Source organism: Rhagoletis zephyria, unplaced genomic scaffold, assembly GCF_001687245.7.
Source record: "Rhagoletis zephyria isolate East Lansing unplaced genomic scaffold, Rhagoletis_zephyria_1.1 Rzeph_scaffold_00639, whole genome shotgun sequence".
In the NCBI taxonomy this organism is placed as follows: domain Eukaryota; kingdom Metazoa; phylum Arthropoda; class Insecta; order Diptera; family Tephritidae; genus Rhagoletis; species Rhagoletis zephyria.
Window position 1 is genome coordinate 176480 of NW_016157723.1, and position 26300 is coordinate 202779.

General features: G+C 33.6%; 1 protein-coding gene across 2 annotated transcripts in view; it reads left to right on the forward strand.

Annotated features, from left to right (window-relative positions):
* The window catches only part of LOC108360840 (uncharacterized), a 78789-nt gene extending 53672 nt beyond the window's left edge, over window positions 1-25117 (forward strand). The window contains exons 2-3 of one of the 2 annotated variants that reach the window (XR_001847191.1): window positions 4431-4490; window positions 25089-25117. Coding sequence is in view for 1 of the 2 variants with exons in the window: in XM_017613283.1 (XP_017468772.1) it covers window positions 5360-5995 (636 nt within the window). In the remaining variant the exon portion in view is untranslated. Of the gene's footprint in view, window positions 1-4430; window positions 4491-4542; window positions 6010-25088 lie in introns of those variants that run through there. The other variant, XM_017613283.1, reaches the window with a different exon arrangement.
* Window positions 25118-26300: the final 1183 nt, after the last annotated feature.

Sequence of the window (26300 nt, forward strand, 5' to 3'; positions counted from 1 at the left end):
GGGGGGGGGGGGGCCGCGGCGTAGCGTGACGTGGTGTGCGCGCGCGGTGTGAAAGAGAAATAATGTCAAAGGATTTTATTTCGTTTTTAAAAAGGTAATAATGTCAATTGACTTTATTTCGCACCAGGGTGGGAAATAAAGTCAATTGACCTTATTTACGTTGATCTTATTACCTGTACCAAATGAAAGAAATAATTCCGTAGGATTTAAAAAAAATAAATTTTTTGGGTTCACAAGGACGAACAGGTATTGAAATGAATTACTCATGTTATTAAATTTTCAAAGTCCTTTTAAAAAATCCTGACGTCAGCGAGAAACGCTAAACACGCAATTTTACTGCATATATTTTGCCAGATTTTTGTGTGTGCAAAATTGCCTGTCTCACGGTGTTATGTGTATGTATAATTCGCTAGACATATGTATGTATAAAAAAAATATTAAATACTAAATAAACAAAAGAAATATAGCAAAAACTGGTCAACAAAGCGCATTATATTATTGCCACCATTGCAAATTATAAATCCCGGAAATCACGGGATTCTTGGGAAATAATCCCGGTATTTTCGGGACTTAAAAAAGTTCGGGATCTCGGGACTAGCATCCCTAATAATATTCTACGCACAAAATTGTTTGTATAAATTTTAAACTCCAAAATTCTGCTTTCTAATTTCAAAGGCTTCTACAAACGAATTAAAAAGTTCAACAAACAAATATATGCGTATAGAAAACTTGCTACTTCATATGCATGAACGCCTGGCATTGGGAAATTAAAGTATCGCTTCGTAAAAATAAAAAATAAAATAAAATTGACCGCGAGAGTTTTTTCATGGCTTTAAAATATCATGGACGGAATAATGAAAGCTATTACGATACTTTTGGTCGTTGTGAATTTTTTACCAAATTGTAGCATTTCTAAAATTGATGACAAGAATAGTGCCATTTGTTTATATTGTGACAAAACGATACTAAACAAAAGGTCAACTTCAAGTCCGTCAAGAGCTAATTCACTCTATCGTGTGCATAATTGAATTCACGAATATTATTACTCAGTTTGTTGATTTTTTTGGATATCTGAAAATACGATTATTAACCGGATCTTCGTAAATCCGGACATCCGAATACTTGCTCAAGCGAATATTAACCGCATATCCATACTATCCGGATTTTATTCGTGTCAACGGATAATCCGCATGGATATCCGGATATTCAAATGTGCGGATAGTCCCAGCCCTAATACCTGCAATTAAAATGGGAAATAAATGTTACAATTTCGGAATGTGACTCAAACAAACTCTAAAATGCAGACAATTTGGGGTTTTCAAGACATGTAGGAAGTGATTAGCACAGCTGCATCCTTCAACTTGTAAACTCGCGGGAAATTCTCCGATTTGCAGGGAATTTCGGTTTAGGTGGCAAGCGGGGAATGGACAGTTTTTTTCGGGAAAATTAATTAATTTGGCAACAACTATCAGACCTATCGAAAAGTGTTGTATATACGGTTTATGTAGAATTTTGTTAGCTTTCATTTGCCGTATTTCATATTAAGATTGTTAAATTGGTTCGTAAGATATACGTGCTTAAGTGTACCCACTTTTGTTTTAAGCTGAATAACGGTAAATTGAAAATATATTGAAAACTTATCCATAGAATAAAAAATTAAGTCGATTTTCGAAATCAGCGAGCAATTCTTTATAGGGATTGGATAGTGGCATTCATTGAACAATTTTACTGTAAACTACTGTAAACCAGTGTTAGTGGTGCTCAAAATAGTTTTTAAGAAAGGTTTTTATGATTTAAAAGTGCCACCTGGAGTTAACATCGTAAATAATATTCGGAATGTATTTTCTGCAGATAACTTTTCAAATGTTAAAAAAAGAAGTTTTTTCCGTACCCGGATTCGTAAAACTGGCGTTTTAAAATGCGTCTATTTGATACCCCTTTTGACCAAATAATTTGATGGTTCCCAATGATTTTCCCAAGTGTCCGTAAACTGTGGAAAATCACCGTAACAATGTTAACACATGGCCAGGGTTTCTTTATTTACATTCCGAACATTTTGAATGCATTTTTCTATTCACTTATTCCTTAGAACCTTTTTCCCGGATAATATGTGGCCGGATAATCTGAACGCATTATTTTCATTTGGTCTCTAGCCCGTTTTTGTTTTTGTTTTTGTTATTTATTTTATTTTATTTAGCTGTTTAATTTTCATTTGTTTTATTTTATTTAAGATTATTTATTTTATTATTAGTTTAAGTTTTTAGAGTTTGGTTTTATTAAAAAAGTCAACAACAACTAACTGAAAGTAACTTCAAAACATAGAAGTTATAGTTGTTATTAGTTAATTATATAAATAAATAAAAATTATACTGGTCGTGGGACTCGCATCCACGACTTTGCGGCTTGTTAAACCGTATTACTGCCATCTGTCAAGGCGCAATTTTGATCAGATCAACTACGTCGTTAATCCGGATCAACGTTGCGGTCAGTCTATGCATTAATAAACGCTCGAAAAATCTAAAATTTCGACCTTTTTTACAACCATGAAACTCAAAGGTGCGATTATGTGGCTTGTGGAGGCGAGTTGTTCCCTTTCGAGTGTCCTGATTTTTCCTTCGCCTCATCTGGTCACCCTGGCTCCGATAAAATTAAGAGTGGTAGATTTTACATACAGGAAATGGTAGAAGTTGGTAGATTTTTTTACAGAAACAATATTTGATAGTTTTTACTCATATACGATAATCAAGGCGAGTTCATATAAGGCTTGTTATCAGAGCAGCTGTATTTTGGTTCTAAACACACGCACAAACCATTTCAAGGAACAAGCAACATTGTTGCCCACTTGTTTGAGATATTTAAATAAAGTTGATTTGAAGCCCAACGAAAGCTAAATATTCATCTGGAATTGGCCCTTTTGCTCTTGTACTCCTGCTATCGCCTTGGGATAAATTGTAATTTTTCATAAAACTACAAAAACTGTATTTTACGTCAATAAAACATTAAACAAAAAACTGTATATAAAACTCGGCCCAAATCACGGTATCCGGGAGTAATTTTCACAATACTTACTGAATTACTCTGGATGAAATTCTTGAGGCAGTGTCACACGATTGGTACATTTGTACATATTTGTACATTTTGGCAGTCACAGAGTGGTGTTCTTTATAAATTTGAGTTCAGCTCAATAAAAAAATTTCCAAACAACACTACTCTGTAACTGCCGAAATGTACAAATCTGTACAAACGTACCAATCGTGTGACACTGCCTCAAGAATTTCATCCAGAGTAATTCAGTAAGTATTGTGAAAATTACTCCCGGATACCGTGATTTGGGCCGAGTTTTATATACAAATAAATACCAATTTGATATGTGATTTTAGTTAAGTATGCAAATGAATTCAACTGTATACCAAGTATAAAAGCTTTATTTTCACTCTGTATTTTATATAAAAACCATAAAAATATTAATAAAAACTGTCAACGATCTTAATTAAAAATTCAAACTACCATTTTAATTTAAGAATTAGAAGTTTTATTGAAGATTAATACTTTGATACTTAAAATTTTTTTTCATGATACTTTTGATCCATTTTAGGGAATTTTGGTGATACATTTCTTCTGAACGCCGCGGCAACACTGATGGTATAATGGAAATGCTACGAAGAAATACCAGATGTCTGTCCCCGGTATAAATGTATTGCAAACGAAAAATATCGATGTCAAAATACATTTCGTTCATTTGAATCTCTTTATTTTCTTACTGGAAAATAATGGTAGATTTTTAGTCTTTGGTGGTAAAAATAGTAGAAAATTAAATATAGCTAAAAAGTTACCTTCTTGTTTTAATACTATGTTGAAAAATTTCCTTTTTTTGGTTTTCCTCTAAATACATACATACATAAATATGATTGTTTCCATTAACAGAAATCTATTTGAATTAATCATAAGTTCATTTCGTGGTCAGATGAATTTCTTACAATACAAATTATTTTTCGTGTATGTATATCAAACAGGTCTGCAAGGTCTGTATAGATATAGAGTACGTATTACAAAATAAACCAACTAGTTATCGTCACCTGAAATGCAAAACGACGTAACAAACATCATCGTTGTAATGCAAAAAGTCATAACTAAAAAAAATTCAAAATTCACTTTTTGATTTATATGATGGATTTCATCGAATAAAACTCGCCACATCATTTTATGAAAAAAAATTAAAATATTAGTCACGACGTTTTCCATTTCATTTACGATGCTGTGACGTCTTTTTGCTTTTGCTAAGCTAAAAATAAAAAAAATATTAGTTTTTTGTTTCACCTGTAAAACGTCTTTGAAGTTAGTTAGCAGGTTTACACTCAAAGGCGACGATGTGTATGCTTCAAAACTTTCTAATAATTTTGCTTTAATCAAACTCTTTTATTTTTACACAGGATGGATTACACAAGCACGGAAATTAACGTGACAAGTGAGGATGAAACTGATAACTCTGGGTATGTAAATGTCTTTAATTTTTTTAATACTAAATTATCATTAAATTTCCAGCCAAATATTGGTCTTTGGCAAAAACAGATTGCGGACCCTGGATTTAAAAAATGTATTTTTTCCATGTAATCAGTTCCACCAAATATGCCTATACTTTAGTTTTTTTAATAAATTCGAGTGCTTACACACATGAACCGGCATGAACATTTCTGTACCGCTTCGTCTTTAAAAGAAAATATTGTATTCAATATTTCCTGGTTCCTAACTTCTGTATCTCTGTGGATGTAAAGTAAAGCTAATACGAAAGTAAGTCGTCGAGCTGTGTAGACGTGTTTTTTACCGCGCTCTTGTGAAAATCAATAAATTCATAATATGACCGACTCCTGCGGTAAATGTGAAAAGCGGTTTGCAAGAAATGACTCTAACATAGTGCCTTGTAGTGGATTTTGTAATCTGCGTTTCCATCGCTCCTGCTGTGAAGGCCAGGTCACTGACTATGATCTTGGATTGATTAATCTCAATCGCCATATTTGCTATTTGTGCTCTACGTGTATAAATACATCTAAGTCGATTTGATATTTATGTGCAGATAGAATTATTAAAAGCTGAAATAAATTCAACCACACAAAGCATCGCCGTTGGCAACAACAACGCTTCATGCATTAAAGCCTTAGCTGCCGAGCTAAATGCCATCAAAAGTGCTGTTGTGAGTTCTAGCGTTGTTGCTGTCGACAATGATAACAATTGTGAGAGTATAAGCCGTTTCTCTGCTGACGCTGTTTCCCAAAGTGCATCTCCGCTGCCCAATCCAACTGTTGCGCCAGCTGCTAATGGCAATGGAAAGCGAACAGTGACCAATGCGGCTCTCTCACCTGTTATGCCTGCGAAGCGTATGACTCCTAATGCTAATATTACTCGTACCTATGCCAATGTTACAAACATCAACGTTGTGCCTTCGTCTTCTAATGCTGCGCATGAGTCGGCAACTATTAGCACGGATGCTGCTCATGTTTTCAATGTGCTGCCCGCTACGCCTGTTATTGACAAGAACGCCGATGTTGGGGTTGCTGGTGCTGCTACTGTTAATAACAATCATAGTGTTGGTGTTAAGGCACCTTTACCAAGTAATCGTGCACAGTGGTCCACAGTGGAGAAAAAAAAGCGTAAAAACTTAAATAAGAAGACTGTTTGGGGCGCTAATACAAATATAGAGTTGGAGGTTGCAGTTCGACACAAGTGGTTGCATTTATCTTCCTTCTCAAAATCAGTCACGGAGGATAATATTATTGACTATGTCGCAAAGCACTCAACTGTCAATAAAAATAGTATGTCTTGCTACAAGCTGGTAAAAAAAGGTACACCTGATGCTGACTTGAAAAGGATAAATTTCAAACTAGGTGTTCCTGAGTACTCATTTGACTCTATATTAAACTCAGACCTCTGGCCTGTCAATGTGGCCGTTCGTCCGTTTCGTTTTTTCGAGAAAACATTGCCCGATCATCATACAGCTTAGCGGAGCCGGCTTCTAATGACCGCAAATCTATTAAAATATACTTTCACAATGCTTCAGGTTTAAGAACCAAGTCAGAGGATATGCGCCTGCTGAGTTCGCAATTGGACTATGACGTATTTGTCATTATCGAGACATGGCTTAATGAAAAATTTTTCGATGCTCAGTTTTTTGATCTGAACCGCTATGACGTTTTCCGTAAGGATCGAGATGCCGTAAAAACTGGTTGCTGTAGAGGTGGGGGCGTGCTCATTGCCTCCCGTTGTGAACTTCAAGCGTCTTCAATAGCGTTAAAATGCACCGATTCCATGCTTGATCAGCTTTGTGTGCGCCTAAAAGGTGTCTCCGGATTGCTGTACCTTTGCGCATCTTATATTCCGCCAGCCAGTGAGGATCGCATTTATAGTGCTCATGTCGATAACATTATTGCTCTGCAATCGGAAATTAGTGCTCACCAGTTATGTGTTTTAGGGGACTTTAACCTTAGCAATATTTCGTGGTCCTATTTGCACAACAACATGTATTTAACTCCATCTAATATAAGCAGTAATACCGAGTCCTACTTAGTTGATAATTTATTAAGTATCGACTTAACACAAGTCAATGGGTTCTCCAATAGTCTAAATCGGATCTTAGACTTAATTTTTGTTAGCAATAACATTAAGTTTAAATTATATCTTCCCGTTACTGCAATTTCCCCGCCTAATATGCATCACTTTCCTTTAATATTGGAGATTGAGTTTTTTGAATACTTTTGCATTCCTAGAGATATGCAAAGTGTTTCCTTTAACTATGGCTCTTGTGACTTTGACTTTCTTGACCATACCTTCTCCTCTATTGATTGGAATGATGTTTTTGGGTCAGGCGATGTTGCTTTTTGTTTTAATGAATTCAGGAATATTATTTTTAATCTAAGTAAGATGTATATACCTATTCATGCCAAAATGTCTTACAAGCTACCTTGACACACGAGGGAGTTGAAGCGTCTTAAGAATCTAAGAAATAAGTTCTTTAAAAAGTTTAAGCAAACTAAGGACAGCACACACTTTGTTTCCTATACGAGTTACCGAGATCAGTTTAATACTCTCAATAAGTCCTGCTATAGGGGTTACATTGCCAATTTTGAAAGAAACATTAAAAGCAATCCGAAATGTTTCTGGAACTACATTAAGTCTATGAAGGGTGTATCTAACGTTCCCACCTCGGTTTATTATAAGAATGCTACTGCAGCCTCGTTATATGAGGCAGCTGACCTTTTTGCTGATTTTTTTGCCTCAAATTTTGTATCAGATGATGGGGTTGGTGAGCTAATTGCGGATAGTGACACTAACAATATGGAGTGTGCTTCCTTCGATGTAGGCTCCTGATTCTCAAAGACGGAGATATTCTAGATGGTATTAAGAATCTCAAACATTCTTGTCATACAGACGAAGATGGCATGTCTGCTATTTTATTAAAGAAATGCGTTTCCTTAGTGGAACCCTTGAAATTTATCTTTAATAAATCGCTATCGTCTGGCATCTTTATTGAGGAATGGAAGCATACCTCCATCACGCCGATATTTAAAAGCGGTAATAAGAGTGATGTCAGCAACTACCGTCCGATCTCTAAGCTAACCACAGTTTCTAAGCTCTTCGAAGTTATAATAAAAAATAGGCTGTTTTATACTTTACCGCGGGTTATTTGCTCCAATCAGCATAGTTTTGTTGCAGGTAGATCCACTGTAACTAATCTTGCCGTTTTTACTGACGACTGTATTAAAAGTTTCATTGCAGGGTATCAAATGGATACAATATACACGGACTTTTCCAAGGCATTTGATAGAATTTCGCACACGATTTTAATTAGTAAACTTTCGCAGCTTGGGTTTCACTCGTCCATGCTTCAGTGGATAAAGACCTATCTATCACACAGAACTAGTTCTGTTGTTCTAGATGGCGCTTCTTCGAAGACCTTTTTGCTCACCTCTGGAGTTCCGCAAGGTAGTATATTGGGCCCATTGTTCTTCTTAATATTTATTAATGACATCGGGTCGTGCTTTGCTACCTCTAAGTATCTCTTATACGCAGATGATTTAAAAGTCTACTCAGTTATTAGATCTTATAATGACGCGCTTCTACTTCAAGCTGATCTTGACAGATTATTTTTGTGGTGTGCTAAGAATCGCTTATTTCTTAACATTAAAAAATGTAACCAAATCACGTTTTCAAAACAATCTACACCGCTATCCACATCATACCGTATTTCTGATACTAGATTGGAGTCTCTCAACGTAGTTAAGGACCTCGGAGTATTTTTCGATTCGAAATTTACCTTCATTACGCATGTCAATTATATCGTTGCTAATTCATTTTCGATGCTTGCTTTTGTAAGACACAACAGTACTGCGTTTTTGAATCCCTACACTCACAAAGTCTTATACTCTGCATTTGTTCGGTCAAGATTAGAGTACGCTGCCTTTATTTGGAGACCTTATTACCAAGTCCACATAAACAGGATTGAGTCAGTCCAGCGCGTGTTTATCCGACACGCCTTAAGATCGCTTAACTTCTCCGACCCTATCCCATCCTATTTTTCACGTTGTCAATTAATTAACTTAATGCCATTGCATAACCGAAGAATTTTCCTGTCCATTTCCTTCATTTTCGATGTAATTTCCGGTAACGTTGATTGCCCCTTACTGCTCAGCAGAATTTATTTCAATGTTCCTAGCAGAATTTTGCGGCATTCTGATTTGTTTAGAGTCGCTATTAGCAAAACTCTTTACAGTCGAAATGCTCCCTTAAATAGAACTTTGCAAGAAATCAATACGATTTCTAGTTCTCTAGACCTTGATCTCTCTATGCCAAAGGGTATTTTCCGAAATCGGCTTGAATCTTATTTAAGTAATCTCAATAATATTTTATAATATGTAATTTTTTCTAATATGTGTAGTCTGTAAGAACATCCTGTTGGTAGACTTCATAAACAAATAAATAAATAAAAACCATGTAACCTTAAGAAGGAGCGTTCACTAGAGGTGGAGAAACCATCGTGACACTATTGATGCATCGATGTTTTTGCATTTTTTCTAAACATCGATAGTTGATGGCGACAATCGATGTTTCTTTTGTACACCTCTGCGCATGTAAAATGAAATAATATTAGTTTCCTGTTTAAAACCTTTGAAAACAAAAATCAACATATTTTATCTCTTTTAAATAATATAATAATAATAATACTAGATTGACAACCGCCGTTCTCTTTTTAATAGTTTTATGTTAATCCCAGTGAATAAAAATGTTACGTTTTTACAAGCTTTTATTTAACTTCACTTACATACATACTTATATCTCCTGGAATTTTTCTATCAATTCTAACCAACTTCCCGATGAGCTAGAGACTTGAAACTTTAAACTTAGCGCAAAACTCGATGCTTTCAGCAGCCACCACGTCATACACCAAAAAAAAATTTACTTTTCCGGTAGGTGGACCAGGGACCGATCTATTCGAAAAAATCGTATTATGGTCCGATTTGCTTAAAATTTGGTACGTAGCACAGTGCTTCCCTTCCATATAAAATGGGGGTAAAAATAGAATTATGGACGGATTTGAAAGAAAATTCGCTTCTTAGTAAAGTGGGGACGCTAAATTGAAAAGTGCAATTTATTTTTGGATAACTTGCATACTTTCACTGTAGATGCAGTTTGACGTTGAAAAATTGGGTTCTTTTGGCATTTACATATTTTCAAAAGTGAAGTGTCAAATGACAGGGCTTGGCCTGTAGATGTGCAATAAAGTTTTATTTTTTTTGAAACGGGTTGCCATCTGTTACAAATTTTATTAAAATTATTTAATAAGTTAAATGAATTTGATATTACAATATGGGTATCAATTGAAATGGTTTTAAAAATGTTTTACTCCTAAACGACATGTTGACACATGTTTAAAAATTCCAATTCACTTTAGGTGAAGAAATAAGGTATCTGAAATATGTAAATCAATATGGATATCAGACAAAAGAAAAATTGGACATATTTAGCAAGAAATAAGTGAAGAGTAAAACATTCCTGAGTTAATTTAAGAGTCCAGTAATTTAGAGGAATGTAATCAGAACAAACCACTGATTTACAAGGTATGTATTTGTAATAAAATAACAATATGATGTCTTAAACCTTTGGTTTGACACAATTATTATTTTGGTTTAACTAAAATTTGACTTTGCAAACAGGTGGCAACCCTCTTCGTAATATTTGCAAGCTGAAACCTTCTTAAACCTCTTTCATATGATATGGTGATACTTATATATTTCAATTACCAAATTCCTTTAATTCAAATGGAATTTAATTATTTAAACAGGTGGCAACCCTCTACATGTAGTTAAGAAATAAACCCTTTTTATACACATTTCGATTGATACCCATCTCTTAAAAATTCATTTAACTTATTAAAAAATTTGAATTTAATTTTTTTTACAGGTGGCAACTCTTTAAAACAAAAAAAGCTCTATTGTGTACAGGTCAAGCTTTTTAATCTGACACTTCATTTTTGAAAATAGAACCATTCCTGCAGATCTGATGGAACTGGCAATAAATGAAAAAATGATTTTATGCATTAGCAAAAAACGCATTACTTCACAAAGTGCAAAAAATTACCAGGTTTCTATTTCTTCTTTCGAAAGCTAAAAACCCGCACTATTTAATAAAATAATAAAAAATAACATATTTTTACTTATATTTTTTATTCATTCCATTAAAATTACCATTTTTTGAAATTTGAACGCAAATTTCATCGCCGCTGTTAGGCATTTCTGCAACGTTGGAGTTTTTCTTGTTCCGGCGCAGGTTATAAAGTGAATGTTGTTCGGCGTTACGTGTACGTGTAAGATGTGAATCTTTCATTTAAGCAACATAGAAAATGGACGGCAATTCAATTTGCGTTGAATAAATACTAAAATAATGTTGAAGACGGCGACTATTCTAAATAAAACGCACGATATAGTTTTAACAATTTGTTTTTGTAAGGTTTTAATATCTGATGGGAATTGATAAAATTTAATCAGTTACAAGAAAGCTCATTACAATCTCAAGCAACCCTGCAGGAAATGGGACTAGTTTATAGCTAACTATTAACTAACTAGCAGTCGTCTAATGGTAACTATCTATTAAATATTTCCGTAACTAACTTCTTTTGAAGGGCGATGGCCGCAAAATAGTGAGAACTGGTTTCCTCTTCATTAGTTGTCAACTAACTAGTAGCTAACTACTTTTGGACATAAACTATTATTAAAAAAACGATGTTTTAAATTTTTTATATTTTTATTTATTTACTTATTTTATTTAACATTACATTTTTGCTTATTTGTTTACATATTCTTTTGTAGGTGGTTCGATCAGACATAACATCAAAATGATAATATAAAATTTCGACCTTTATTTTATTTGTCCTGAATACGAAAAAGGATCTGCGATGTGCAGAAAAAAGGTGTATTGGGAGTAATTTTTGAATAAGGATATTTAGATAGAAACTTGTAAAGAAAACAAACTCCCGATAACGCCTGCATTGTCTCCTGCACGACTTTATAACTAACTTAAAGCTAGTTTTGTCATAGCTAATTAAAAGCTAGATATTTATCGAAATCCCGCAAAAAAGCTAACTAGAAGTTGGTTATTTTAATCAATTGATATTTTTTTTTTGCAGGGAACTTACTTATTCGTTCTCTTCGTGTGATTCGTTTCAAAAGAAAGAACCGGAAGCCTACAAACAATATGGCTACAGATTATGCAGAGTTGCTTATCAGGGCCGTAGCCAGGATTTTTTTTCGAAGGGGGCGGGGGGGGGTGGGGGGTTCTGATAAAATATTTTTTTATTTTCACTTTTAATTCAACATATTTTGATCAAAAGAAAAATACTGATAAAAATAAAATATTTCACACAAACAACAAAAAATATAATTGATAATCGCATGAGGCTATTGCCTGAAAATTTTAGCACTTAGTGGCCTTGTGCTACTATGATAGCACGGCCCAGTAATCATAGTCAACTTATGTACAGTAGACTGCATCACTCCCCATCCAAAAAAAACCAAAATACCTCGCAAAAATATTAAGATTTACGTGAGGTGAACCGATTTGAAAATACCTCCAAAAATTTAGTTTTTTTATTAAAAAAAAGTTTTTTTTAGATATTTTTTTTTGAATATACCTCAGATTACTAAACAGTTTAAGCTTAAAAAGTTTGCATAAAAAAATTTAGAAAAATTTTTCTACGGAATCATAATAATGAGATTTTTGATGCTATTTTTGAACTTTTTTCAAAGACTGGTTTAAGAAAAACTTGAATAACTCAGCCAAAACCTTACCAATTTAGACTTATGAAGTATCGTTGGTAAGGTATTTTATCTCCCTTTTAATTTCTTTGCGAATAAGCTCATTCAAAGTATGAAAGGGGAAGGTAAGATAAACGCGTGTCATTCCATGTTGAATTAAGATGTGTTGGTATTTGATAAAAAAAAAGTTTGGGACGTAAATGAGTTTTTTTTGCAAAGAAATAAGAGGGTGCGAAATAACCTCTTCACTGATACCTCATAAGTCTATATCGGTAAAGCAGTTATTCTAGTTTTTCTTACACAAATCTTTGAAAAAAGTTAAAAAACAGCATCATAAATCTCATAATTATGATTCCGTAGAAATTTTTTTTAAGTATTTTTATGCAAACTTAAAGCTTAAACTGTTTAGTCATTTGGTGGTTTTTTTTCCAATAAATCCTTTAAGAAACTATTTTTATTCATAAAAAAATACATTTTTAGAGGTATTTTCGAACCGGTCCAGCTCACAAAAATCTTAATATTTTTCCGCAATATTTTGGTAGAAGTCTTAAAATATGCTAGGTTTGGTAATCCCGCCGGAAAAACCTCAACTTTTTTTTGTGGCGATGCAGTCTAATGTACAGTAGTCGAAAAAATTATAGCTGCACCAAATTTTCACAAGTTTTAAAATCTTATTTTTTTTTGTTATTTAATTTTGGTTAGTTTTTTATAGTTCATTCTTTAACAACATCCGTCTAAACACAAGTTTAAAGGCAGTGTCACACGATTGGGTATTTGCCAAAATTTTGTGCAATCGTATCCTGTGAGTACCCAAATGTTTTTCTTTATCCCAATCACGAAAATTAATTTATTAAAAGTTTATTATTAGTGCTAAGCGACGTCAACAGACTAGAATGAGTTAAAACAAAACACCCTTTTTGTCGCTTAAAAATGTTTATTTTCTGATATTCAACAACAACTGAAGATGTCACCACGCGCGTGTTGAAACAATTGTTTTGGAAAATAAACATTTTTAAGCGACAAAAAGGGTGTTTTGTTTTAACTCATTCTAGAAAATTAATTTGTTGAAATTTTCCAGTAGAACATCGCTGTATTGTACCAATCCTTTGACTACAAAAAAAATTTCCCATTTTTTTATTTTGTACCAATAGCCCAATATAAAAATGTACTAATCTGTACAAAAATGTATGCAGTTTAAAAAAAAATCAACAAATTTTCGTAAAAATTTCGTTTTTTTTAATAAGATTCGGAGCAGCTGTAATAGAATAAAGTACAAGTTTCAAATGGCTAAAAACTGTGATTGATTTTTTTGTTATTTTTTAAAATCTTCGAAATTTGTACGAAAGTTTGTTGATTTTTTTTTAATATAGCACAAATTTAGAAACTTGGATTTACACGGGTTTTGTTAAAGAATAAACTATATTTAAAAAAAAATAAAATAACCAAAATTAAATAACAACGAAAATAATACGTTAAAACTTCGCAAAAAGTGGTTCGGCTATAATTTTTTGACCACAGTATGAATTTTTTAATATCTTTAATTGGACATGCACATTGTACATAAAGTACAAAACAAAATTAAAAAATACTTGCATTTTTTCAAAGCTGATTTAGCCTTTTTTTAAGTTTTTAGTGCCTTAAAATCCGGTTTGTCCGAACAGAACAAAACCCCCAAACCCCAACGCCCCCCCCCCCACCCTAAATACGGCCTTGTTGCTTATAAATGTACATATTTTTACAAAACAATAAATCAATCGGCATCAAAGTATGCAGTGCAAAGTGTTTAGCAAATAAACCGGTATTATCAAGAATCTAAGTTTTATCAGTAACAGTGTCACTGAAGACAAAGAATTTTTTGATAAAAGAGACCCCTGGTTTACAGCAAAAATGTTCAATAGATGCCACTATCCAATTCCTAAAGAATTTCTCGCTGATTCCGAAAATCTAGTTAACTTTTCAGTGCCAAATTTTTGCATTTGTGCTAAAGCCTGTTCTGTTACAAAAAAATCAAGTTACTAATGAAGAAAATCCATGGATAAATAAAGAAGTAGTGAGAGGTCAAATGAAAATGCGCAAAGATTTTTATACCCGAGTGCACTTGTGCACAAGGGTATATTAATTTTTTTCACATAACGGTTGTTTGTATGAAAAATTAACAGGAAATAAAGTTACTCATACGCCACGTATACCTGAGTAACACGCTTATTATTTATTTATGGAGAATATAAGCTATACTTTGCCGTATTTCATATTAAGATTGTTAAATTGGTTCGTAAGATATACGAGATTAAGTGGAACCACTTTTTGTTTTAAGCTGAATATGGGTAAATTGAAAATTTCTCGAAAAAGTATCCATAGAAAAAAAAATTACTCGATTTTCCGAATCATCGAACAATTCTACATAGAAATTGGATAGTGGCGTCTGGAGAACAAAAACCAAACTAAAATTTGTGATCCAGAGGAATCAGCATAAAAATATAAAAACAAAGAATGTTTTTTTTGAGTTTGAAGTAATGTTTTTGAAACAACTTCAAGAATTATTTTTTGGAACAATGGAACTAAGGTTAAGCCTTTTTCATTAAAGATAATCAACATAAAAAAATAAAAACAAAATATTTTTTAACAAAAAAATAAAGAAAATATACATTTGAACTACAAAACAAAACATTTAAAATATAAACAAATATGCTATACACTTGTAGATATGTACATACAATAGATTTTTATTCGCTAGTTTACGTCATCTACTTCATGCAATTTTTTTTTCAGTGACCAATAAATTAGAACAGATATGTATCACAATTTTCATTATTTTTCATTTTACTGCAACTACATATGTATGTAGAAATTTAATTTTACCTGAAAATGTGATTTTTTTTACGGAAGCAGCAAAACCGTGTATGTACCAATAATGCCGCATAATTACTCCTTTCCCTGACTTTGTACGATATATCGTACAAATTTCAATGGGCCGTAGACCACGCCCAGACAATTGAACAAAATAGTCGTGAAAAATTGAGTTTTACTTTTTTTGGGTAACTACTTTAGAAAATGGTAACAAAGGGTTAAGAATGTATGTAGTACGCAGGTAAGGTCAGCGAGGCGTTGCAATATCTGAAGCCTTAACTATTATAAATATTATTGAGATTTTCAGTTGCTCTGACAATATAATTTTGGTTCGTGAGTGTGTGTTTGCTTGTAGAGCAGTGATAACACGATTTGAACATTTGTACAGATTTTTCCATTTTGTCCGTTACAGAGTGGTGTTGTTTGGAAAGTTGTTTTTGAGCTGAACTCATTCTCGATAAAAATTTCTAGAAAACACTACCTTGACTACCAAATGTTCAAGTGTACAAATTGTGTGATCCCTGCTTAAGAGTTTGTCTTTCTTCACAATTAATGGGCACTGATAATAATATAGGGCAGGGGAATGATCTGAAGAGAGATCAAACAACGCTTCTATACCAGGGTAGGTTTCTTTGCTCATAAAATAGAAAACATCTATGGCTTGTTGTAATGTGTCACTGTGTTAGCACTGTGAGTAGGTTTTCCAAATTTTCACAATATCAGTTTACCCTCATTCTGTTTCTTGGATGCGTCCAACTGTTTGGTATTATATCAAATACCTTTTGAAAAACTTGTTGCTTACTGGTATATGCAGAATTTTACTAATTACCTTCGGAAATTTTCTGAACTCCGTATTCGTATAAAAATTTTATCCAGTGCGTATCTAAATATCAAGTGATTGAATTGATGGATATAAAGGTAGGTTTATAAATCAGATATATTTATTTAAAATGCAGTTGAAAATCGATAATAGTTTCAACAATGGCAAGGTTGTTAAAATATTTTAAATGACACTAGAAGAGCGATTCAAACAAGAAAGCCACTTATTGTTAGTCGAAGAGTGTAACAGTGTAGAGTAAACAGTGAGGTTAATTTTTACCTTACTAGTGTATGTATCGTTACCTAAAGGTGAAAAAGTGCCAAGCCCTTTTTTTTAAATTGTTCAGGAGAGACGAAAAATCGTTTTAGTTTCGCATTATTTATCATTCTGCATCAAAAACTATCCTTTAGGTAGCAATATATGTACTTCACAATATACATACATACATATGTATGGAAATCAGGGATACTAAAAAAAAAAGATTTTTCACGTCATTTACTCCGATGGCTTTATTAAAACTATAAACAATGCGATTGTTTGCCATATTTTCGATTTTTCGCAATTTACTCGAAATTTTGAGGGTTTAGAAGTCTAACGGACCTCAGATTTGGATTCAGCGGGGCAAAATACATGTCGGTAGGTGCAGTGGCGGATTTAAATATTTGCCGCCCCTAGGCAATTCATAACTTGCCGCCCTTTTTTCACGAAAAAAAAAAAATATATATATATATCAAATATGATTGTTACTGTCAGTGCTTTATTACAATATAGTTCGTTAATAATGAAATACATAACGGAATTAACAAATTCGACATCAGCATGGATAAGGTATTCAACAAAAACCCTCTAAAATAATATTCCTTTTCTGATGTTATTTAACAGAGAAGCAAATATATTGTTTAAAATTTATGATAATCACTATCAAAGCTAAAGCTTCTTATGTACATGTTTTTTCACGAAATGTAAAGACACTTTATCGAAAAACTTTGGAATATAACAAAATCGGAAAAGATATTTCAATTTATGACAACTCTTTTTGGTAAGCAAAGTGATAGAGGAACGAGAATATGAAAATCGATTAGGATTCATAGATCTTTGCAGTAATATAAGGTAATATGAGGAAGAGGGATGTTAAACGTGAATATGTTTATTAATTGACGATAAACGATAACAATTCGAACATGATTAGGAAACATGAACAACTGTATGTTATGTGAAATGTTACTGAATATTTTATTACATTTAAGAAATATTTCCAGGGTCTACAAATAACTTAAATCACTTAACTCAAAAGTTTTATCAGAAAAACTACATGGAAAATCACTTTTCAATAAGTTTTGTTGATATCATACATTTTTGAGTTGACAAATGAAGAATGAATATAATAGAAAGAATTTGGCATTTTTGAGTGAACAGTCGCTATGACTATGAGTGTCGTGAAAATATTGCGTAATAGGATGCATTGTGTCCAAATGCTCACAATATTGAATAAAACATCGAAATAGAAATGCTATACTTGAACTTTTTCCTTATGTCAATACATTTATTCATCAAACAAAGCTGTTGATTAAAAAATACAACACCTAACTTTTCTAAAATCACAATTATTTAAACTTAATGTTTTTCTTCACTGTACATACCTTTTCGAACTTGAAAAAACGATTGAATTTTAGGTGTTTTGGACATAACTTGTGCATGTCTTTCATCTTGTTCTAATGCTCTTTTTCGATAGACAGCTCCACTAAGTCTCATGCGTCCGTCAGCCATAATTAGTAAATAAACGTTGCAATATCGCTTATTCTCATTTCGATCTAGAAAAATTCAAATATTGAATAATTGAGCTCACTTCATGCATGCTGCAAAGTTTTGTAGAGAAATATCAAACGAATTAGAGAGTTTGGTGATGTCCGCTTAACCTTGCTGAATGTTTGTTTACATTTCAGGTAGTTATAAGAAAAATACTTCTATGAAATCACGCAAGCATACCTTATTTCGTAACATTCATCGGGTACATGCATCTGTAAAACACGATGTATTCTGCACTGAAATGCTTTAGAGGTTTGGACAAGTAGAATCCAATTATCAGGACATTGAAGTAGCGCTATGCGAGTATACAAAATAAAATCGCTCATCCGGAAGATTTTTTGACCTCGCGCAAGACAAACAGAAGACCATACACAGATACACTGCCTAATTTGACATACGACGGAAGCTGACCTTCAGATTATTCACGTTATGATACACTTATGAAAAACTGGTGGGCTTGGAATCAAGAATTTTCTCGAAAATGCACGCTCGTTTTTCGGCAGTGTTGTCAAGTGTGGTAACCTTTTAGATGATTCTCGTTCTCGGGGCAGCGTGTCGGCTGTTTCTTTGCGTCACGCGCAGGCGCGCCGTCAGGTTTCTAAGCCGCGTGAATGAAAGTTAAATGGAAATTTCAACGACTGCTATACTAAGGAAAAATTCGCAGCGTAATTCTAATTTTGAATTGTATTGAATGAGATGAATCATTAATAATATTTTACAGACACAAACACAATTTCAAGTGCAGCTGAATCCAAATAAATTTTTTTCTTTTAATTTAGCTGTCTTAAATTTTGCCGCCCCTTAATTCTGCCGCCCTAGGCTTCAGCCTATGTTGCCTGTACGATAAATCCGCCACTGGGTAGGTGGGTCTGATTAAAAGCACACACCACTTTTTTGTGTGTGCTTCTTCTTCTTATTTGGCGCTATAAACGATTTTGGCTGAGTTCAACAAAGCACGCCAGTCGTTTCTTTTCTGTGCCAAACTGACGCCAATTGGAAATGCCAAGTGAAGCCAAGTCCTTCTCCAACTGGTATTTCCATCTCAGTGGGGACCTCCCTCTTCCTCTGCTACCCCCGAGTTGAATACTTTCAGAGCTGGAGCGTCGGTGTCCATTCGAACGACATGGCTAAGCCAACGGAGCCGCTGTATTTTAATTCGCTGCACTATGTTCATGTCGCGGTAAAGCTCATACAGCTCATCGTTCGTAAAGACCCGTAAATCTTCCGCAAAATCTTAATCTCGAATACTCCAAGAGCCGCCTCATCGCACTCTAAAGCATTTGTATAAAATTAAGACTAAAATAGGAGTAAATGCATGTTTAAATTATTTTGGTGTCCAAAAATGGACATTTTTGCACCTACTTATGTGAAAAACAAAAAATTGTCTAATCTATTTATATAAAAATGAAATGTTTTTCGTATGACCGCTATGCCTGACCAAACGGCTGAACCGATTTCAATTCTGTAAAAAGTGTTTTTTGGACCTTCTGTGTGGAAGGTTTTTCGATTTAAAAAAATTTGAAATTTTTTGTTGTTGCCGATATATGAAGAATGCTGAGACGTCAAGATTTCACAATTTCACAGAGTTTTCTGTACATTAAATGTCACTAAACTACTAAACGGCTGGGCCGATTTGGTTCATATTTGGAACATATATCAGTACCATGAAAATAAATATTTCTACCAAAAATTTGCTCGCTAGGTGGCGCTGGGGTCAGGATATTCCTAAAAATTGCATTTACTTGCCGATTTGGCCCATATTTAGAATAAAATTTAGCCAATTGAAAAGAAATATTTGGGCTTAAAACTTACACGATAGGTGGCCCTATGGCCGAGATATCCCCAAAAATTATTTTTCGCTAAGAGAAGGATATAAATATCTACTATATATTTGTGGAAGTATGTATGTAGGTATGTGCCAGGTTGCAGCCTAAACGGATGGACAGAATCGAATGAAATTTTGGCAGAGTATTGCCATGACACCTGGGCTTATAATAGGAAGAAAAAATTGGGATTCGATAAGGGGGCGTGGCACTTCCAATAGCCGTGAAATTTTTATCAGCAATAACTTCGGAACCATAAGCCCCACGAACTTGAAACTCGGTACACAGGCATACCTATGGTAGGTGCTTATAGTAGGCTATAAATAAATGAGTTCGTAAAATGGCGTGGCACATCCCATAGGCGTCACAATTTTTAACAGCTACAACTTCAAAACCATAAGTCATATGAACTTGAAATTTGGTATGCAGGCACAGCTACGGTAGGTGCTTATAGTAAGGTGTATATGAATGAGTTTTAAAAGGTGGCGTGGCACATCCCGTAGGCGTGGAATCTTTTATCAGCTATAACTTCGACACCATAAGCCTCACGAGATTGAAAATTTGTATGCAGGAACAGCTACGGTAGGTGCTTATAGTGAGGTGTATATGAGTGAGTTTATAAAAGGGGGCGTGGCACATCCCGTATGCGTGGAAGTTTTTATCAGCTATACCTTCGACACCATAAGTCACATGAACTTGAAATTTGGTATGCAGACGTATCTAAGGTAGGTGCTTATAGTAAGGTATATATAAATGAGTTTGTAAAAGGGGGCGTGGCAGATCACATAGGCGTGACATTTTTTATCAGCTATAAATTGGAAATCAAAGCCACGTGAACTTTAAATTTGGTATGCAGGCATAGCTATGGTAGGTGCCTATAATAAGCTGTAACTAAATGAGTCTTTAAGAGGGAGCGTTGCACATCCCATGGGCGTGGGAATTTTCATCAGCTATAACTTCGGAACCATAAGCCCCACGAGATTGAAATTTGGTATGCGGGTATAGTATGGTAGGCGCTTATAAAAAGATATATATAAATGAGTTTGTAAAAGGGGGCGTGGCACATCCCATAGGTGTGAAATTTTTTATCAGCTATTACTTCGACACCGTAGGTCACATGAACTTGAAATTTGGTATGAAGACATATCTATGGTAGGTGCTGATAGTAAGGTATATACATATAAATACATGTTTGTAATAGGCGGCGTGGCACATCCCATAGCCGCGAAATTTTTTATCAGCTATAACTTGGGAACCATAAGCCCCACGAACTTCAAACTTGGTATGCAGGCACCGCTATGGTAGGTGCTTATAGTAGTGTAGGTGTATATAAGTGAGTTTGTAAAAGAGGGCGTGGCACATCCCATAGGCTTGAAACTTTTTATCAGCTATAAATTCGAAAGCATAAGTCACATGAACTTTAAATTTGGTATGCAGACATATCTATGGTAGGAGTTTATAATAAGGCATATATAAATGAGTTTGTAAAAGGGGGTGTGTCACATCCCATAGGCGTGGAAATTTTAACCAGCCAAAAATTGGGAACCATAAGTCACATGAACCTGAAATTTGGTATGCAGACATATATATGGGAGCTGTTAAGAATAAAGTATATATAAATGTGTTTGTAAAACTGGGATAAATATGTATTCAACTATTAGACCACCCTGATATTAAAAACTGGTTTTTTTTTAACCTTAAAGTCTTTAGATCATTTTGAAATGGAAGGATTAAATCATTTTATTGATCCGGCGATGCTCTGAAACGAAACATGCGCATGTATAATGAATAAAACTACTTCTGAAATAAGCATTATACCGGAAAAGTGCAGCTATACTAAAAGAGCTAAGCGAATAGGAAGCCAAACGGAATCTGCCATAGTAGACTAATCTAAATTTAAAAATTCAATCGTTATCTACCTTAATCCACCTTATATTCGTAATGGAACAAGATCAATAAATAGTAGTTGAAGAAAATAGTTTTCCTCCTCTAATTTGTGCTGAACTTAATATTTGTATTACTGTTATATATTTTGATTTGTTTACCCCGAACGACGTCGGGTGCTCTGCTAGTATTCTTATAAAAATTGTGTAATATTTACGTTTACAACCAAAAGGTTGAAATTTTATACACGAAATGTCTAAAAGCACACATGATGTTTGATTTCACACTAAAATGTCTAAATTTGAAGCAGGAAGTGCCTAAAAGCACACATGCTGTTTGATGATTTTACACACTTATAATCGTTTTTCTCTTGAAATAGCAGTAAACGTTCATTTGTTGTGAAATCGTCGCGTCAGTCGGTTCGGTGTGAGCAAAATTGGCGTAATAAATATATATTTATAAAAGCAGTTAGTGGTATTTTTATAAGTTCATAGTTTTATAAATATTTTGGAAATGTTTGTATGTAAAGTGTGTTTTTGTAAATTGTAAGGGAAGTAAATTGTAATATGTTTGAATGTTTGTTTCCGAAATGTAAGAAAAAATTTATAATGCTTATGAATTGCATTTTTCTAGAAATCATTCCGAAAAAGGCGATGTGGTTAAATGTTTTACTTCTATGAACAGCAAATATAATTGTTCGGTGGAATCTTGTGCATTTTTTGCATCAAGCATAAGTGAAGTGTATTCACATAATTTAAAGCAATTTGCTTGCTGTGAAAAGGTTAATTGTCCAATACTTTCGTGTTTTAAACCATTTTCTAATGCAAGCTCATTTCGATCACATTTTTTCCGTAAGCATAAGCAAGGGAATAACTCCTCTTTGGAGAAAGATATGTATGAAAATATAGAAGAGATATCTTTAAATACAAATAGTTTCGAAGAAGTTAAAAATAGTATTTGCACTAAATCTACCAGCATCAATAGCTTCACAAACATGTTGACAAAGTTAAAATGCAAGTATAACGTTTCAGATATTTGCCTCGAATTTTTGTTTAAAGGGCTCTTGAATATAATTACCATTGATAAAAATTCACAAATATTGAAAGTAAATCATATTTTTGATGGCGCTGAACAACGCATTATAAAAAATGAGATTATTAGCTGCATTCAGGACTCAGACTTAATCAATGATTTAAGAAACATTATTTCGAGGCGCAATAAAACAATTGATTTTCAAAAAGTTATTACTTCGTTTCTCCGAAAGAAATTTTTTTAGGTGTGGATAATTACCACAAAGAATGCGTTTATCATTATATACCCCTTCTAGAGACTTTGAAAAGTTTGCTTAGTAATGGAAAATATTTTGAAGTGTTTTGTAAAATGAAAAGTTGTAAAATTAAAATTTATTCGGATTACAATGACGGTATCGTGTATAAAAACCAAAGTTTTTTTAATTCCGGTGAAAAACGCATTTAGCTCTTATTTTTTCAAGACGCATTTGAGTTGTGCAGCCCCTTGGGATCATCCAAAAAGAAGCACAAACTGATTGGATTTTATTTTATGATACGAAATATTGATGTGAAGTATAGGTCTGTGGTACAAAACATTCACCTAATTTTATTATGCAACGAAAGCTATATAAAAAATTTCGGCTTCGAAAATATTTTAAAACCATTACTTAGTGACCTGAAAACATTGGAGACAGAAGGTCAAACTTTTCTGAATAAAAAACCCGGCATGCAAGAACACTTATTTGGAACTGTGTTTGCAGTAATTGGCGACAATTTCGGTTCCCACCAAATTGTTGGTTTCAACCAAACTTTCAGTTTTTCACAATATATTTGCAGATATTGTTTCTTTGAGCGTAAGAATTTAGCTTTAAAAAATATCGAAGTTTGCGAACTAAGAAATAAAAATAATTATAACGAGCAGCTTTTGGAAGACATTTTAAGCCGAGGGGTTGTTCGTGATTCTGTCTTTAATGATCTCCGATATATTCATGTTTGTAATCCGGGATTGCCTCCGTGCATAGCTCATGATTTATTTGAAGGTATTGTACCTTATGATTTAATGGAAATTCTGATAGACTTAAGTGTTACTTTTTGTTTTACTTTTGATTGCGTAAACGTATTTTTAGGAAGTTTAAGAAAAAAAATTGCATTACATATGTAATTTCCAAAATTAAAGTTTAGTATGAATAAACTAGTAGGTAAGACAGATAAAGTGTGGCATATTCTATTTTTGATGCCCTTGGTTTTAATGAATGTTGTTTCTGACTATGAAAATCGAATGTACTCTTTATGGTACAATGGTTAATATGTGCCGATTAATATGTTCTGATACAATATCCGAATGTGAGTTAGAATTACTCAATTACCACATACATGTTTATTTCGAATTACGAGAGGAATGCCTTCCTAATGTAAAGCTTAGACCTAAACATCACTATTTTAAACATTATCCAGAAGTAATGAGGCAATTTGGACCTCTAAAAAAATTTTTTCTTCGCTGCTTTTTGAACACAAACATCAATATTTCAAGAATATTGCAAAGAAATGTAAAAATTTTAAAAACATAACTTTAGCAAATAAACATCAATATTTACAAGCAAGTATTGTTGGGGATAGGTTAAGAACACATATTATAAGCAATAATGTCTATGAATTGAATCACGATGTGTTCAATATAAATATTCCAAAAAAGTATATAAATATTTGTATCCAATGCGATTTTGTTTTGTGGAACTAAATATAAAAAGAAAGACGTTGTACTATTTTCAGTTGACGAGCAAGGTTTTGTATCTGTTCTTACAATCAACTCAATTTTCATAAGCGAAGATTATACGGAATTTTCACTATTTGGAAATTTAATGAAAATGTGGTACAATAGCACCATTAGTTTATACGAATCTATATCTGCAAATGATAACAGTTTTGGATTGATAAGTAATAATATTTACCTTGATAATACAACAACCGCTGTCGGCCGCTGTGGTGTAGTGGTAAGCAGTGCGCGCTTCCACTCCGCAACTCCTGGCCTCAAAGCCTGGTCAAAGCATCAGCGCAAAAAATGTAGAAAAAAGGCTTTTTCTTAACTGCGGTCGTCCCTCGGCAGGGAATGGCAAACCTCCGACTGTATTTCTGCCATGAAAAACAGCTTGTCATAAAAATACAATTGCCGTTCGGAGTCCGCGTAAAACTGTAGGTCCCTCCACTTTGTGTGACAACATCAAGGCGCACGCCACAAATCGGAGGAGAAGCTCGGCCAAACACTAACATATGTGTAAGCGCCAATCTATTATTATATTATTAACACAACAACCAACNATACAACAACCAAAATTGTTTAGCTTCAAAAATAAGCAATACTTTGCACCATTTTCTTCTTTTGTAGAAAATACTTAAAGTAAGTGCCTCGTATTAAAAATAGAAATTTAGTTCTGTAAAATATTAAGTTTTAGTTTTAGCCTTAGTACAAAAAAGCATTTCAAAATGAGCAAATATCTATGTAAAATATGGAGCGCAGATAAAAAAGTATGATCCAGAAAAACAGTTACTAAATAAATCATTAAATATCTAATCTAATTTGGGTTATATTTCTGATTTTTAGCTAAAGAGTATTCCCTAAATGGAATACGACGGAACTGATATAGATGACGATGAGACCNAAAGCATTTCAAAATGAGCAAATATCTATGTAAAATATGGAGCGCAGATAAAAAAGTATGATCCAGAAAAACAGTTACTAAATAAATCATTAAATATCTAATCTAATTTGGGTTATATTTCTGATTTTTAGCTAAAGAGTATTCCCTAAATGGAATACGACGGAACTGATATAGATGACGATGAGACCTTAGAGGAGAAGGCTACGTTATTGCTCTTAAATGCTGAAGAAAAATGGACACCCGACAGGATATTTAATAATCCAGCTGCTGAAATCCACCCAATAGATTTCCCAAGTACACAGCCGTCTCAAACGTCTACTATTTTTATACCCGAGCGCACTTGTGCACAAGGGTATTATAACTTTGTTCACATAACGGCTGTTTGTAACAGGCAAAACGAATAGAGATAGATATAGACAAATGTATACATAAATGATCAGAATGAAAAGAGAAATCGNGTCCGTCCGTCCGTCCGTCTGTGCACACGATAACTCGAGTAAAAATTGAGATATCTTAACGAAACTTGGTACGTGGACTTCTTCTGGGCATGGGACAGATGGTATTGAAAATGGGCANGAAATCGGACTAAAATTACGACCGCTTTTCATATAACGGTATATTTCAGAAATGCTTGAAACTGCAATATTTCGAAATTTAAGGACGCTAATTTACTTAAAATTTATACACCCCGGCTTATCGTGTAGCGGTAGTTTTCGGAAAGGTGGAAAACATATATTTAATAATTGCGCCGGGTATTTAATGTTCGGCTCCGCCCGAACTTAGACTTTCTTACTTGTTACGTTATCGGATGATGAAATAAATAATTTTTCTCAAACACTTCTCTGCTTCTCTGTGCAAAGATTATTTTTTAAAGACCCTCAGGAGAACAAATCTGTTAAGGATATACTAAACCACTGGCCAATGATATTTCACAAAACCTGCCTGTACGATCATTTTAACACATTAATGCAGCTTGGTGTTGAAAATTTCAAGTCAAACTTTGAGTTATCTAAAGCCAAAATAAGATCATTTTTATACCCGAGCGCACTTGTGAACAAGGGTATATTAATTTTGTTCATATAACGGTTGTTTGTAACAGCCAAAATGAATCGAGATAGATATAGACAAATGTATACATAAATGATCAGAATGAA